The following is a 12,079-nucleotide window of genomic DNA, read 5'->3' as shown; positions in this document are numbered from 1 at the left end:
CTCTCTGCTTTGTGCCTGTATTTTCCACTCCTGAAACAGTAATGTACAAATAATGAATATGAGTTCAATGGTACAAATATTTCATGAGGTGAAAGCTCGTTGAATGATAAGTTCCAGCTTTCAAATTAAATATTCCAAATTAAATATTTGTTCCATTGAAATAATAAAAAAAGCATTCATTATTTGTTTTATATAACGGCTAAAATAGATCCTTGTCATTTGATATTTCATTAATTTATAAACAACAGAAAAGGGACTTACATTTTGGTGTTCATCACTGGTGCGTAACAGTTCAACACAAACTTTAAATAGGAGTCCAAATTTTTCTCAGTCAACATGGAAAAACAGTTACATAGTTCAAAAAAATTCTGACGATGCAGTCTAATATGCCATGCACCAACTTTGTCTACTTCCAAAAAAAAAAAAAAAAAGATTTTGTGTACTTCCTCAATCCAGAGAAAAATCATGTAAAAAAATTAGTCCAGGTTTTCATCCTAACAGCTCTTCATACGTCCAGATGGCATTACAGTGTAGAAAATTAGTTATTTGTGTGTGTGCCTGTGTGTGTTAGAAGAATTAGCACCATCAATTAGCTTGTTCAAATCATCATCTGTCAGCAAAAACAACTCCGCTATGTTTGGCTAAACACTGCCCCCACTAGTGGGCAGGGTTCACAGCGTGCATTGGTACAATATGTATGGAACCAAATTGCATGGTAAATAGAACCAAATTGCACGCTTAATGCAACGCAACACAAATGGGATGAATAATCCATGAGACATGACATACAAAGCACCAATCAAATGACAAGGATCCCCTCAGCCGTTATATAACATGTGATTAGACATGCCCAAACACAACTGCATCCTCGGTGCAACTGCTTTGGCATCCAACGGTTAAGCTTGGGCTCTCTGGTCTTGTTATAGGTATCTAAGCTAAACATTACCCTTCCAGCTACAACACGACCTCTTAAAAAGTGCATCTTTTAACTTTAAAGCAACTTATTTTTAAATATTACAAAGCAACCTTTGATACATCTACTTAGTCTTTGGCATGTAAAAGCTTCAGTGAACATTAGGCAATACTGAAGGTCAGCTTGGGCTTTAAGTCACCTGTTGGTTGCCATCATGTTCCAATGCCACTGCCACCCCAGTCCCTCCTCACTCAAATTACTCTTAGTCAGTTAACTAAGCTTTCCTTCAGAAGGAGCAATGCAAGAGGTGGAGCCATTGGCAACAGTGGTAAACAAACATTAACGGTACATAGTGAGAATACGTGCACACTCACGTTCCACTGTGAGTTGGGTCTGCGTGCGGTCATGCAGGGTTTCACAACTATAGGTACCCCGGTCACACATGGCAAGTTTGTGAATGGTGAGAGTGTGTTTTCGGCCCTTGCGTTTTGGGGTATACTTGGCTCCAGGGTGGATGAGCACCCCTTGTCTCATCCACTGCACCTCTCCTGAATCCAGACTGACCTCCACCTCCAGAGTTGCGTCACTGTACTCTTCAGCAACAGCTGGTTTCATTTTATTGGTGAACACCACCTGTTGCTCTGAACATAACACAAAGAGTAAAGGAGAGCAGTGATCTATCAACCATTTTTAATGACTTTAGTAACTGGAAATAATCATTATTCCATATATTTTTCCAAAATACAAGGAAGCTGAAATGAAAGAAAACCATCACAAAGCGATACAGTGTGGTCCATAAGTATTTGGACAGTGACAGTGCCTTTGTACACCACAACAGAGTTGAAATGATACCATATACCAACACAGAGCAGAGTAGCTACCTAAACTCTGTAAGGGAGTTAGAGTATCTTGTCAATAGTTTTACATCCTCATTGAAGACAACTTTGGATGCTGTAGCTCCTCTGAAAAAGAGAGCTTTAAATCAGAAGTGTCTGACTCCGTGGTATAACTCACAAACTCGTAGCTTAAAGCAGATAACCCGTAAGTTGGAGAGGAAATGACGTCTCACTAATTTAGAAGATCTTCACTTAGCCTGGAAAAAGAGTTTGTTGCTCTATAAGAAAGCCCTTCGTGAAGCTAGGACATCTTTCTACTCATCACTAATTGAAGAAAATAAGAACAACCCCAGGTTTCTTTTCAGCACTGTAGCCAGGCTGACAAAGAGTCAGAGCTCTATTGAGCTGAGTATTCCATTAACTTTAACTAGTAATGACTTCATGACTTTCTTTGCTAACAAAATTTTGACTATTAGAGAAAAAATTACTCATAACCATCCCAAAGATGTATCGTTATCTTTGGCTGCTTTCAGTGATGCCGGTATTTGGTTAGACTCTTTCTCTCCGATTGTTCTGTCTGAGTTATTTTCATTAGTTACTTCATCCAAACCATCAACATGCTTATTAGACCCCATTCCTGCCAGGCTGCTCAAGGAAGTCCTACCATTATTTAATGCTTCAATCTTAAATATGATCAATCTATCTTTGTTAGTTGGTTATGTACCACAGGCCTTTAAGGTGGCAGTAATTAAACCATTACTTAAAAAGCCATCACTTGACCCAGCTATCTTAGCTAATTATAGGCCAATCTCCAACCTTCCTTTTCTCTCAAAGATTCTTGAGAGGGTAGTTGTAAAACAGCTAACTGATCACCTGCAGAGGAATGGTCTATTTGAAGAGTTTCAGTCAGGTTTTAGAATTCATCATAGTACAGAAACAGCATTAGTGAAGGTTACAAATGATCTTCTTATGGCTTCGGACAGTGGACTTATCTCTGTGCTTGTTCTGTTGGACCTCAGTGCTGCTTTTGATACTGTTGACCATAAAATTTTATTACAGAGATTAGAGCATGTCATAGGTATTAAAGGCATTGCGCTGCGGTGGTTTGAATCATATTTGTCTAATAGATTACAGTTTGTTCATGTAAATGGGGAATCTTCTTCACAGACTAAAGTTAATTATGGAGTTCCACAAGGTTCTGTGCTAGGACCAATTTTATTCACTTTATACATGCTTCCCTTGGGCAGTATTATTAGACGGTATTGCTTAAATTTTCATTGTTACGCAGATGATACCCAGCTTTATCTATCCATGAAGCCAGAGGATACGCACCAATTAGCTAAACTGCAGGATTGTCTTACAGACATAAAGACATGGATGACCTCTAATTTCCTGCTTTTAAACTCAGATAAAACTGAAGTTATTGTACTTGGCCCCACAAATCTTAGAAGCATGGTGTCTAACCAGATCGTTACTCTGGATGGCATTTCCCTGATCTCTAGTAATACTGTGAGAAATCTTGGAGTTATTTTTGATCAGGATATGTCATTCAAAGCGCATATTAAACAAATATGTAGGACTGCCTTTTTGCATTTACGCAATATCTCTAAAATCAGAAAGGTCTTGTCTCAGAGTGATGCTGAAAAACTAATTCATGCATTTATTTCCTCTAGGCTGGACTATTGTAATTCATTATTATCAGGTTGTCCTAAAAGTTCCCTAAAAAGCCTTCAGTTGGTTCAGAATGCTGCAGCTAGAGTACTGACGGGGACTAGCAGGAGAGAGCATATCTCACCCGTGTTGGCCTCCCTTCATTGGCTTCCTGTTAATGCTAGAATAGAATTTAAAATTCTTCTTCTTACTTATAAGGTTTTGAATAATCAGGTCCCATCTTATCTTAGGGACCTCGTAGTACCATATTACCCCATTAGAGCGCTTCGCTCTCAGACTGCGGGCTTACTTGTAGTTCCTAGGGTTTGTAAGAGTAGAATGGGAGGCAGAGCCTTCAGCTTTCAGGCTCCTCTCCTGTGGAACCAGCTCCCAATTCAGATCAGGGAGACAGATACCCTCTCTACTTTTAAGATTAGGCTTAAAACTTTCCTTTTCGCTAAGGCTTATAGTTAGGGCTGGATCGGGTGACCCTGGACCATCCCTTGGTTATGTTGCTTTAGACGTAGACTGTGTTTCATAATTATTGTATGGCCTTGCCTTGCAATGTGGAGCGCCTTGGGGCAACTGTTTGTTGTGATTTGGCGCTATACAAGAAAAAAGTTGATTGATTGATTGATTGAAATGAAACAATAAAAATTTGCTTGTAATGTAGACTGTTTGTTCAAGGAGTTGAACAAAAACACCGTATTCACCACTTAACCCCTTAACGCCCATCGTATGCATATATGCTACAATCTCTGACTAAAATATGCAATTTACCAAATTGACCTGTATGCCCGTTGTTGCAAATTTGCAACATACCATCATTATTATTATAACATTATAACATAAAGTCATTACCAGAATACCCAATATTACTATCTAGTTTTTGTGCAAAAGTGAAATTATCTCAACATTAATTGGGTGATTCTTTAACTACGGCACTATTGACCACACCATTGCCTTACAATTTAAAGCGCCTTGGGGCAACTGTTTGTTGTGATTTGGCGCTATATATACTCAACAAAAGTATAAACGCAACACTTTTGGTTTTGCTCTCATTTTGTATGAGATGAACTCAAAGATCTAAATCTTTTTCCACATACACAATATCACCATTTCCCTCAAATATTGTTCACAAACCAGTCTAAATCTGTGATAGTGAGCACTTCTCCTTTGCTGAGATAATCCATCCCACCTCACAGGTGTGCCATATCAAGATGCTGATTAGACACCATGATTAGTGCACAGGTGTGCCTTAGACTGCCCACAATAAAAGGCCACTCTGAAAGGTGCAGTTTTGTTTTATTGGGGGGGATACCAGTCAGTATCTGGTGTGACCACCATCTGCCTCATGCAGTGCAGCACATCTCCTTCGCATAGAGTTGATCAGGTTGTCAATTGTGGCCTGTGGAATGTTGGTCCACTCCTCTTCAATGGCTGTGCGAAGTTGCGACGACAAACTGGAGTCAGGTCGAGACCCCGATGAGGACGACGAGCATGCAGATGAGCTTCCCTGAGATGGTTTCTGACAGTTTGTGCAGAAATTCTTTGGTTATGCAAACTGATTGTTACAGCAGCTGTCCGAGTGGCTGGTCTCAGACGATCTTGGAGGTGAACATGCTGGATGTGGAGGTCCTGGGCTGGTGTGGTTACACGTGGTCTGCGGTTGTGAGGGTGGTTGGAAGTACTGCCAAATTCTCTGAAACGCCTTTGGAGATGGCTTATGGTAGAGAAATGAACATTCAATACACGAGCAACAGCTCTGGTTGACATTCCTGCTGTCAGCATGCCAATTGCATGCTCCCTCAAATCTTGCGACATCTGTGGCATTGTGCTGTGTGATAAAACTGCACCTTTCAGAGTGGCCTTTTATTGTGGGCAGTCTAAGGCACACCTGTGCACTAATCATGGTGTCTAATCAGCATCTTGATATGGCGCACCTGTGAGGTGGGATGGATTATCTCAGCAAAGGAGAAGTGCTCACTATCACAGATTTAGACTGGTTTGTGAACAATATTTGAGGGAAATGGTGATATTGTGTATGTGGAAAAAGTTTTAGATCTTTGAGTTCATCTCATACAAAATGGGAGCAAAACCAAAAGTGTTGCGTTTATATTTTTGTTGAGTGTACATGTGCTCTGATGTCACTGTTTATCTCCATAGAAACTACCCAAACAATCTTTCATACAAACTGTTTAGGGACATTACAGTGTTGTGGTGGAAATTACGGCAATAGTGTGGGACAACTACATTTACTGATATTTTATTCAGAGATATTTTAAAACATTAGAAAAAATGTTTCTTTACCATTCATTTTTATTATTGAAGATCAAAAGTCTGGGTGTGGGACAAGCACAAAACGGCAATATTTGCATATAATGATGATGAAAAAAGATGAAAAAGTCATCATACTCGTAGACTACTAGAACAAATTTCTTAACACACTTTCATTGTAAAGATAACTATAAAAGTGTGAAATTTCCCCTTTTTTCTGTTTTTCATACAATATGATCAAAGGACATAATAAGTGCCCGTAGTCTAAGAATCACCCATTTACCATCTACTTAAAGGCAAAAACACACACAAAACATTTTTTTTTATATACAGCTATATAAATTTGGGCGTTAAGGGGTTAAGAATAACAAACATTTTTAGGCATAATGATTCCATTTTCCAATGTCATAAGTAATGAGACACCATCAGGTATACTTTTAATATCTTAACTTTTACAGCCACGTTTCTTAAGACAAGCCAGAGGATGGATACATGAACATTTCCATGTCACCTGACATGTCTTGGATTTCATCTCCAGCAATCATTAAGAAATACAATCAGAATTTTATTCTTTGATAAATCTGTCTGCAGTAGGCAAGTCTCCAAATCTGAGTGACCATACAAGAGACCCAGGAGATTTAGGCTTCTGTGGCCGTGATTGAGGAATGTGCATAGTGCAAATTCTGTCTGTTACATTGCGTGTTATACCCACTGGGCATGGTGATGTTGCATCAGTGTTGTTTCTGGTTGTATTACCTTTTGTTTTAACATGCTATCAACATGTCAACACATCAATGCCACTCCATCAATCTCCCAATGTTGTAACAATGCCTGAATATGACACTGATAAGACATTGAAATGTGGTTAGGTTCCTCACGTGTATTTTTTATGTGTTTTTAATTTCTGTCAAGAACCCACAGGAAATGCATTTATTTATTTACACATACAGTAGTGTTCAGAATAATAGTAGTGCTATGTGACTAAAAAGATTAATCCAGGTTTTGAGTATATGAAAATTGTACATGGGTGCCATTCCACCATGAAGTCCTCCAGGCAAAATTACATTGATCTAATGTTGATTCACGTTTAATTGTGACATTGAGTTAACATAGGAAGGCTTAACATTGGATCAATGTAGATATTCACTGCAGATATTCAGTATTACATTCAGCTTATTACAATAAATGATTAATCAACAAGTAACACATCTGGTGCTACAGTAGTGTTCAGAATAATAGTAGTGCTATGTGACTAAAAACATCAATCCTGGTTTTGAGTATATTTCTTATTGTTACATGGGAAACAAGGTACCAGTAGATTCAGTAGATTCTCACACATCCAACAAGACCAAGCATTCATGATATGCACACTCTTAAAGCTATGAAATTGGGCTATTAGTAAAAAAAAAAGTAGAAAAGGGGGTGTTCACAATAAGTCAGTGAGTTCGTCAGTTTTGTGGAACAAACAGGTGTGAATCGGGTGTCCCCTATTTAAGGATGAAGCCAGCACCTGTTGAACATGCTTTTCTCTTTGAAATCCTGAGGAAAATGGGTCGTTCAAGACATTGTTCAGAAGAACAGCATAGTTTGATTAAAAAGTTGATTGGAGAGGGCAAAGCTTATACGCAGGTGCAAAACATTATAGGCTGTTCATCTACAATGATCTCCAATGCTTTAAAATGGACAACAACCAGTTACCTGTAAGTGCTGTGACAGTTAGAAGATGCCTGTGTGAAGCTAATTTATTTGCAAGAATCCCCCGCAAAGTCCCTCTGTTAAATAAAAGACATGTGCAGAAGAGGTTACAATTTGCCAAAGAACACATCAACTGGCCTAAAGAGAAATAGAGGAATATTTTGTGGACTGATGAGACTAAAATTGTTCTTTTTGGGTCCAAGGGCCGCAGACAGTTTGTGAGATGACCCCCAAACTCTGAATTCAAGCCACAGTTCACAGTGAAGACAGTGAAGCATGGTGGTGCAAGCATCATGATATGGGCATGTTTCTCCTACTATGGTGTTGGGCCTATATATCGCATACCAGGTATCATGGATCAGTTTGGATATGTCAAGATACTTGAAGAGGTCATGTTGCCTTATGCTGAAGAGGACATGCCCTTGAAATGGGTGCTTCAACAAGACAATAACCCCAAGCACACTAGTACACGAGCAAAATCTTGGTTCCAAACCAACAAAATGAATGCCTCGCAGATGTGAAGAAATCATGAAAAACTGTGGTTATACAACTAAATACTAGTTTAGTGATTCACAGGATTGCTAAAAAAGCAGTTTGAACATAGTAGTTTTGAGTTTGTAGCATCGACAGCACATGCTACTATTATTGTGAACACCCCCTTTTCTACTTTTTTTTTTACTAATAGCCCAATTTCATAGCCTTAAGAGTGTGCATATCATGAATGCTTGGTCTTGTTGGATTTGTGAGAATCTACTGAATCTACTGGTACCTTGTTTCCCATGTAACAATAAGAAATATACTCAAAACCAGGATTGATGTTTTTAGTCACATAGCACTATTATTCTGAACACTACTGTAGCACCAGATGTGTTACTTGTTGATTAATCATTTATTGTAATAAGCTGAATGTAATACTGAATATCTGCAGTGAATATCTACATTGATCCAATGTTAAGCTTTCCTATGTTAACTCAATGTCACAATTAAACGTGAATCAACATTAGATCAATGTAATTTTGCCTGGAGGACTTCATGGTGGAATGGCACCCATGTACAATTTTCATAAAAAAAAAAAAAAAAAAAAAAGAAGTTTCAGCTGTAGTTTACTGTAGGCAATTGATTATGTTTATGAAGTCCAAGACATATTCAGTAACTTTGAAATATGAGTTTCTATTCCCCCTCCCACACTCGTCTAAGGAAAACTGGCTGTAAAAATGATGATTTGTTTCAAAAGTAGTCTTTAGGTTTAGGCTGTTCAGTTGCTTATAGGCTCTGAAAATGGAGGGACCATGTCTATAAAAATGGTTAATTCATCTGTCAAAGTCTACACAAAAACCACATCTTCATGCATAATAATAAAAATCGATTCCCTGTCCAAATACTTGTGGACCCAACTGTAAGTACTTAGTAGCAATATTGATAATAATAAAAACTGTGGTAACTCGACAGTTGCGTAGTGACCACACATATTTCCAGGTTTCTTCCTTTACGGCAAAAAGATGTAGTGTTTGGGTTTGGTTGGGTACCAACTCACCTTGAATTTGGAGGTCCGCCTCTGATACCACGCCCTCTGCATCAGCTGTCACTCTGCCACTATCTGAAACCACACAGTTGTGGATGCAGAGCATGTGGCACAAACCATTGCTTGAAATAACAGCGCGCTCATTTTGAGCTACTTGCGTGCCATTTAAGCGCCACACCAACTGCGTGTCCTCCGGCGAAACCACAGACTTAAATATGGCGTCTTCCCCTTCACAAACCGTGATGCTACGAAGCTCGGCTATGAATTCAACGACACGGGGAGCTGCAGGCAAATAGTTCAACAGAATGAGATTGTATGATGAAACATTGAATACTTTAGACAGCCCACAGGTCAAACACCCTGCTCCTGGAGGTCACGCACCTTGTATGTTTTCCAATAAATTCTATTCCACTCATTATGAATGAACCAAATCCAGTGTGCTCAACTAATCAAGAACTAGGAAATACCACAACTGAGTAATCAGCAGTGGTTTCAGCAGGTACACATGAAACCCATGCAAGGTAGTTCCTCCCGAGGAGCAAAGTTGTGGCTGCTGATTTAGACCATTTTTTGTATCTTTTATATTTTAAGCTTACTTTTGCTTTCTAACATTTAAAAGTACTTACTTTGTACAGTGACTGTTGCTGAAGTCCTGTCATCTGTAGATTCACAGGCATATTCTCCTGCATCATCATCCAGTGTTTGGTGGATGGTGAAGGTCCGCTCTCGCCCTTGTGCCCGTATTGTATGTCGACGACTCAGAGAAATTTCCTGCCCATTTTTCAACCACTGAACATCTCCTTTGGGCTTGTTGATCTCGCATCGTAAAGTTAAGCTTCTGCCCTTCAGAGAAAGAACATTCTCCAGAGGTTTGATGAATTTCACCTTCATCTCTGCATCACAGAATAAGGCAGTATAACATTTTAGCAGATCTTTATTGCCTTAACAGATCTCAACAAGTACATGGTGTCACATTTTGATTATTGCACTAGTTTCTTACCTTTGACAAAAAGACTGAAATACATCTGGTCTGTATTTACGTCACAGACATACTCTCCAGAGTCTGACAGCTGCAAAGGATTAATAGTGAGCTTCTGGGTATTACCATCACTGGAGATGTGAATGTTGTCCTCATTCAATAGCTGGCCATCTTTCAGCCACCGAACATTAGCTCTCTCTTGGTTCACCATGGCACACAGCGTAACGCTCTCATTTTCATAGGCAAATATGTTACTATTTGTTTTTTTATTCACAAACATGGCTGGAAGCTCTGAAAGGAATAAAATTTTGGGGAAAAACAAAACAAATTGCAAGTTAACATTATCAAGCAAAAACTATAATGTACGGTAAGCATCTCAGAAAACATCTAAACCTTACCTTGGACTTCAACAATAGTTATGAGTTTGTCATCAGTGGCATCACATAAGTACTTTCCAGAATCAGATGGTTGCAGTCCACGTAGAACGAGCTTTCTCACCACATCATGGCTGTCAATCTTTACACGAGTGTCTGGTTTCAGTATGTTGCCATTCCATAACCACTGAACAGTAGCGTTTGGCCGAGACACCTCACACTCCAGAATGAGGTCTTCTCCTGCTACCAGGATATGGTGCTCTGGGTGACCAGAGTTTCCAATGATCTTTATGGGAGGCTCTGAACAAAATCACACAATATAAAAAGTTGGTTTGAATGCTAAGTAGACAAAACCATGCTTAAAAGAAGGAACTAATGTTTTGAATATTATTACCTTTTACTGTGATATAGTATACCATCTTATCATCTACTGCATCGCAGATGTACTCTCCCGAATCTTCAAGGCCAGCATTTAGAACCACCAGTGATCGGAAAACTCCTTGCTCCTCAATGCAGTATCTCTCGCTGTCATCAATTAGCTGATTGTCTTTGTACCAACTGACTGAGACATTTGATCTTGAGAGTTCACACACTAGAATAATATCATCTAATACTAAGAATTGCTTTTCTGTTTTTGCCTCAGTTTTACCCAGAATTTTCACAGGAAGTTCTGGAAAAGAACGGTATTGTCATTACAACTGATTAAGCAAATACCACTTAAAAAATAATTAAGTATCATTGTTCATACCTTTCACTGTCACATGGAAATCCATCACATCATCCTTTGCATCACAGACATATTGCCCAGCATCTTCTCCTGTCACCGAGTGAATGGTTAATTGGCGTACGATGCCGTCCTCCAGAATGGTAACATTTCGAGAGTTTTCCACTTCTTCACCATTCTTTTTCCAGGTTACCTCTGCGTTTGATCTTGAAACTTCACAGTCGAGAACCAGAGCCTCTCCAACTACTCTCTCTACTTTGCTTGCCATCTTCCTTGGCCGTACAAAGCGAACAGGGGGCTCTATGATGCAAGAAATGTAGTGTCAGAATTGTTAAATGTGAAAAATCCAACACATTTCAAGGAGTTGTCCAGTTCTTTACCCGCTATGTTTACAAAGAACGTCACAGAGTCATCTGCAGTATCGCACACGTATTCTGCTGAATCATCAACGGTGGTTTCTGGTATTATGAGTCTTCTGTAGACACTATCTACTTCAAGAATAAGATTGTCATTCTCCTCGACTTCAAGTCCATCTCGATACCAACGCACTATTGCATTGGGCCGTGAGATCTCACAACTCAGTACCATTCTCTCAGACGTCTGCTGACAAAGTTCCATTTGTGACTGACTTGGTGATACAATCCGTACTGGAGGTTCTGAAAAAGAAAAAAAAAAGATCCTGGTTAGTCATTAGTCTGAGGAGAAGGATACACAATACACATCAGTGTAAAATTTTTGGATGTATTTTTGTTGAAATCTGCCCAAAACCTCAATGTTTCTATTCCAAACCATAACCCATATCTGTACTGGACATTCACAATGGGCACTGACAAAACACGATTAAGAAAGACACTCTAGCCAAATCATAACCTCTTTTATGTAGGTATTTAAATTTTTTAGAAATCACTATTACTGTCATGGTTTTGCCTGCTATACACAGTATTAAACCAATACTTTTCAACACCAATTTAGGTTATGACTGCTGATTGCATAACAGTTTTGATTTTTCATCATTTGGCATCTGATTTTTATCATGTACAGCATGTCTCATGTTTTAGTCAATCTTTTTGTTACATTGCTGATGTAACAAAAAGATTACATGATGATCT

The 12,079-nt window shown here is 38.9% G+C and overlaps 1 protein-coding gene across 1 annotated transcript in view; it reads right to left on the bottom strand.

Annotated features, from left to right (window-relative positions):
• Window positions 1-12,079, bottom strand: part of obsl1b (obscurin like cytoskeletal adaptor 1b) — a 127,150-nt gene that overhangs the window by 34,054 nt on the left and 81,017 nt on the right. The window contains exons 10-17 of the mRNA XM_034186650.1: window positions 11,351-11,626; window positions 10,995-11,270; window positions 10,641-10,916; window positions 10,271-10,546; window positions 9,894-10,163; window positions 9,520-9,786; window positions 8,906-9,175; window positions 1,288-1,554 (exon numbers count right to left, since the gene is read on the bottom strand). Coding sequence (XP_034042541.1) covers window positions 1,288-1,554; window positions 8,906-9,175; window positions 9,520-9,786; window positions 9,894-10,163; window positions 10,271-10,546; window positions 10,641-10,916; window positions 10,995-11,270; window positions 11,351-11,626 — 2,178 coding nt within the window. The remainder of the gene's footprint in view (window positions 1-1,287; window positions 1,555-8,905; window positions 9,176-9,519; window positions 9,787-9,893; window positions 10,164-10,270; window positions 10,547-10,640; window positions 10,917-10,994; window positions 11,271-11,350; window positions 11,627-12,079) is intronic.

The sequence above is a fragment of the Thalassophryne amazonica genome, chromosome 14 (genome assembly GCF_902500255.1).
Source record: "Thalassophryne amazonica chromosome 14, fThaAma1.1, whole genome shotgun sequence".
Taxonomy (NCBI): Eukaryota; Metazoa; Chordata; class Actinopteri; order Batrachoidiformes; family Batrachoididae; genus Thalassophryne; species Thalassophryne amazonica.
This window is presented reverse-complemented; position numbering and strand designations above follow the sequence as displayed.